The 4,408-nt window shown below is 51.5% G+C and overlaps 1 protein-coding gene across 1 annotated transcript; it reads right to left on the reverse strand.

Moving 5' to 3' along the window:
• Window positions 1-957: 957 nt before the first annotated feature.
• Window positions 958-3,956, reverse strand: LOC139025648 (rho GTPase-activating protein 29-like). Its single transcript, XM_070440790.1, has 3 exons — window positions 3,809-3,956; window positions 3,061-3,249; window positions 958-1,087 (listed from the first exon to the last, which is right to left on the reverse strand). The coding sequence occupies exons 1-3, from the start codon at window positions 3,911-3,913 to the stop codon at window positions 1,028-1,030; spliced, it is 354 nt and encodes a 117-aa protein (XP_070296891.1). The 5' UTR covers window positions 3,914-3,956; the 3' UTR covers window positions 958-1,027.
• Between the last annotated feature and the right edge of the window lie 452 nt (window positions 3,957-4,408).

The raw sequence follows: 4,408 nt of genomic DNA on the forward strand, positions 1-4,408 counted from the left end.
GAAAAGCGTTCTGTAGTGTAGGTGAGCTATGAGGAAAGGGTTCTGTTAGTGTAGGTGAGCTATGAGGAAAGGGTTCTGTAGTGTGTAGGTGAGCTATGAGGAAAGGGTTCTGTAGTGTTTAGGTGAGCTATGAGAAAAGGGTTCTGTAGAATGTGTTAGGTGAGGCTATGAGGAAAGGGTTCTGTAGTGTGTAGGTGAGCTATGAGGAAAGGGGTTCTGTAATGTGTAGGTGAGCTATGAGGAAAGGGTTCTGTAGTGTGTAGGTGAGCTATGAGGAAAGGGTTCTGTAATGTGTAGGTGAGCTATGAGGAAAGGGTTCTGTCTTTCTTAGTGTGTAGGTGAGCTATGAGGAAAGCGGTTCTGTCATGTGTAGGTGAGCTATGAGGAAAGGGTTCTGTAGTATGTGTAGGTGAGCTATGAGGAAAGGGTTCTGTAATGTGTAGGTGAGCTATGAGGAAAGGGTTCTGTAGTGTGTAGGTGTATATACCCATCTTCTACTTGTGTAGGTGTCGACGTAGGAAGCGTAGGGTCTTGTAGTTTGCAGGAGGTAGCTGTCGTAACAGGTCCCTAATCTTAAAATGACTCGATTGAGTTTGATACTGGGCTGGTTCTCCTCCAGGCTGGCTGGTTCTCAGGGGAGGCTGCTCTCCTCTACCCCAGGCTGGTGCCTCCTGGTCGGGGTTGTTTCTCCCCTGGCCGCCCCTGGTCTGGAGGGCCCTGGCTGCAGCCTTCTCCTCGAGATCACCTCTGGCTCTCCTTGGCCAATCCGATGAACTCATTAATAGTAACGTACAGGATCAGCGGCTCTGGTAACTACAGAAGATACAAATCAATCGAGAAAATCAATCAATATCTTTGGAAATGGTTGTACATTATTATATTAGAACGATCTAGTGGTGTAAAACAAGGATGTTCTTATCCCCATTGAATTTTAAAACTGTCCACATGTCTTCAGGTAGAGTTTGAGCACGTTGCCGGATGTCGTGGGGTGAGAGGTCAGAGAGCTCAACCAGGTCCTTTGCCGTTCTCAAACGCCTGACACAGCTTCTCCACAACGAGACTTAGACCCGTTCACACGGTAGATTCCCTGGACAAAAACACACAATATACCAGATCACCAACATCACAGATACCCTGGCCAGATACCGTCAACACAGATCACCCTAGGCCAGATACCGTCACAACAGATACTGGCCAGATACCGTCACACACAGATACCCTGGCCAGATACCGTCACACACAGATACCCTGGCCAGATACCGTCACACACAGATACCCTGGCCAGATACCCGTCACACACAGATACCTGGCCAGATACCGTCACACACGATACCCTGGCCAGATACCGTCACACAGATACCCTGGCCAGTACCGGTCACACAATACCTGGCCAGATACCGTCACACATACCCTGGCCAGATCCGTCACAGATACCCTGGCCAGATCCCGTCACAGATACCCTGGCCAGATCCCGTCACAGATACCCTGGCGAATCCCGTCACAGATACCCTGGCCAGATCCCTCACAGATACCCTGGCCAAATACGTCACAGATACCCTGGCCAGATACCGTCACAGATACCCTGGCCAGATCCCGTCACAGATACCCTGCCAGATACGTCACCAGATACCTCACAGATACCCTGGCCAGATACCGTCACAGATACCGTCACAGATACCCTGGCCAGATCCCGTCACAGATACCCTGGCAGATCCTCACAATACCCGCCAGATCCCGTCAACAGATACCCTGGCCAGATCCCGTCACAGATACCCTGGCCAGATCCCCTGGCCAGATCCCGTCACACAGATACCCTGGCCAATCCCGTCACACAGATACCCTGGCCAGATACCGTCACAGATACCCTGGTCAGATCCCGTCACAGATACCCTGGACAGATCCCGTCACAGATCCCCTGGCCAGATCCCCTGCCAGATCAAAACCTGGCCAGATCCCATCACAGATACCCTGGCCAGATCCCATCACAGATACCCTGGCCGATCCCATCACAGATACCTGGCAGATCCCATCACAGATACCCTGCCAGATCCCATCACAGATACCCTGCCAGATCCCATCAAGAACCTGCCAGATACCATCACAGATACCTCGGCCAGATCCCATCACAGATACCCTGGCCAATACCATCACAGATACCCTGCCAGATCCCATCACAAGATACCCTGGCCAGATCCATCACAAGATACCCTGGCCAGATACCATCACAGATACCCTGGCCAGATACCATCACACAATACCCTGGCCAGATACCATCACAGATACCCTGGCCAGATCCCATCACAGATACCCTGGCCAGATCCCATCACAGATACCCTGGCCAGATCCCATCACAGATACCCTGGCAGAATACATCACAGATACCCTGGCCAGATACCATCACAGATACCCTGGCCAGATACCATCACAGATACCCTGGCCAGATACCATCACAGTACCCTGCCAGATTACCATCACAATATACCCTGGCCAGATACCATCACACAGATACCCTGGCCAGATACCATCACAGATACCCTGGCCAGATACCATCACATACCCTGGCCAGATACCATCACAGATACCCTGGCCAGATACCATCACAGATACCTGGCCAGATACTCACAGATACCCTGGCAGATACCATCACATACCCTGGCCAGATACCATCACAGATACCTGCAGATACCATCACAGATACCCTGCCAGATACCAGATTCAGTTAGTGCTCTAACACAGTGTATCTTCATCCTGGGACGTAAAGGGTTCACATTTTAGTTGTTGACCGAGCGCTACACACACCTGATTCAAAATCTGCGAAAAATGTCTGATGAGTTGATTAGTGGAATCGTCAGTGTATTGCTAGGGCAACAACTAAAATGTGAACCCCTTTTATGGTCCCCAAGACCAGGATGAAGATACCGCTGCTATTGCAGATGCCCATTATGCAGATGTCCTTAGCGCTAGCTAACTTCCCTACATTATTTTACCTCACATTTAGAAATCAAAAGTTAGACTGCAGGCTGTTCTCTCTCTCTCTCTCGTTTCTAACCTTGTTTTTACCTTGAGGTTGAGTGCTCTGTCCTCGATCTCAGGGTACACTTCCTGATGATGAAGGGGATCCCGTCTGGGCTGTTTCTTAGCTGCCTGGGTAAAGTCTATCCCAAACAGATGTAGTCTTCCCTGCAGCTTCTTATGACCACACTGGATGGCCAGAGTTTCCAGACACTTCTTATGACAGGCCAGGGAGCACTGAGACAGGAGACGGGAGAGACATGGGAAGGTGACTGGTACAAACCACACTTTGGAGCATAGATGAGCCCCAGTAGCCCCCCACCAGCAGCCCCTCCAGCATCCCCCCCCCAGACCCCATCCCACCAGCAGCCACAGCCCCACACAGCAGCCACAGCCCCACCAGCAGCCCACCAGCAGCCACAGCCCCACCAGCAGCCACAGCCCCACAGCAGCCACAGCCCCACCAGCAGCCACAGCCCCCCAGCAGCCACAGCCCCACCAGCAGCCACAGCCCCCCCGAGCAGCCACAGCCACCCCCAGCCCCCTCCAGCATCCCCACCAGCAGCCACAGCCCCCCCAGCAGCCACAGCCCCCCAGCAGCCACAGCCCCCCCCCAGCAGCCACAGCCCCCCAGCAGCCACAGCCCCCCCCCAGCCAGCCACAGCCCCCCCAGCAGCCACAGCCCCCCCAGCAGCCACAGCCACCCCACCACCAGCCCCCCCAGCAGCCACAGCCACCCCCAGCACTCCCACCAGCAGCCCCCCGGAGCTTGTGTGTGCTATGGGTTTGTTTCTACCTCTTCACACTCTGCTCCGTGGAACACCACCAGACTGTCACACTCCCTGCACTTAGACGGCGCTCGGAGTTTCCTCAGCTTGTGTGTCTGAGACGCCTTGGACATCTGGGTGTTACGAAACGGACAGGGAAACCGTCTGCCTCGGTCACCATCTACCTAGACCTGAGGGAAGAGAGAGAGGGGACAAAGAGAGAGAGAGACAGAAAGGAAATGCTAATTAATTACTTAAAAATCATACAATGTGATTTTCTGGATTTTTGTTTTAGATTCCGTCTCTTCACAGTTGAAGTGTACCTATGATAAAAATTACAGACCTCTACATGCTTTGTAAGTAGGAAACTGCAAAATCGGCAGTGTATCAAATACTTGTTCTCCCCACTTCAATAATATATATATATATATATACAGAATTGGTTGTGTAAATTACACAACTATTACAACAACCTATATTGGTCTAATCAGATCCGTTCCTTAAACCAGAATATCCACAATAATAAAGCACAGAATTAGAGTTTAATTGAGTTGGTTAAAACCCCTGATGCCTCGAACAACAAAGAGTTGATTAAAAATAACACATTCTCCTGTCGAGAGAGAGGTCAG

This window comes from Salvelinus sp. IW2-2015, unplaced genomic scaffold (genome assembly GCF_002910315.2).
Source record: "Salvelinus sp. IW2-2015 unplaced genomic scaffold, ASM291031v2 Un_scaffold3015, whole genome shotgun sequence".
NCBI lineage: Eukaryota > Metazoa > Chordata > Actinopteri > Salmoniformes > Salmonidae > Salvelinus > Salvelinus sp. IW2-2015.

Bases quoted from the DNA above. Each gene is read 5' to 3' on its own strand.
- LOC139025648 (XM_070440790.1), bottom strand. From the start codon at position 3,913: ATGTCCAAGGCGTCTCAGACACACAAGCTGAGGAAACTCCGAGCGCCG. The intron at 3,250-3,808 runs GTAGAAACAAAC...CTCCTGTCTCAG, and splicing joins ACGGAGCAGAGTGTGAAGAG to TGCTCCCTGGCCTGTCATAA. The intron at 1,088-3,060 runs GTAAAAACAAGG...GTTTTTGTCCAG, and splicing joins ACAGAGCACTCAACCTCAAG to GGAATCTACCGTGTGAACGG.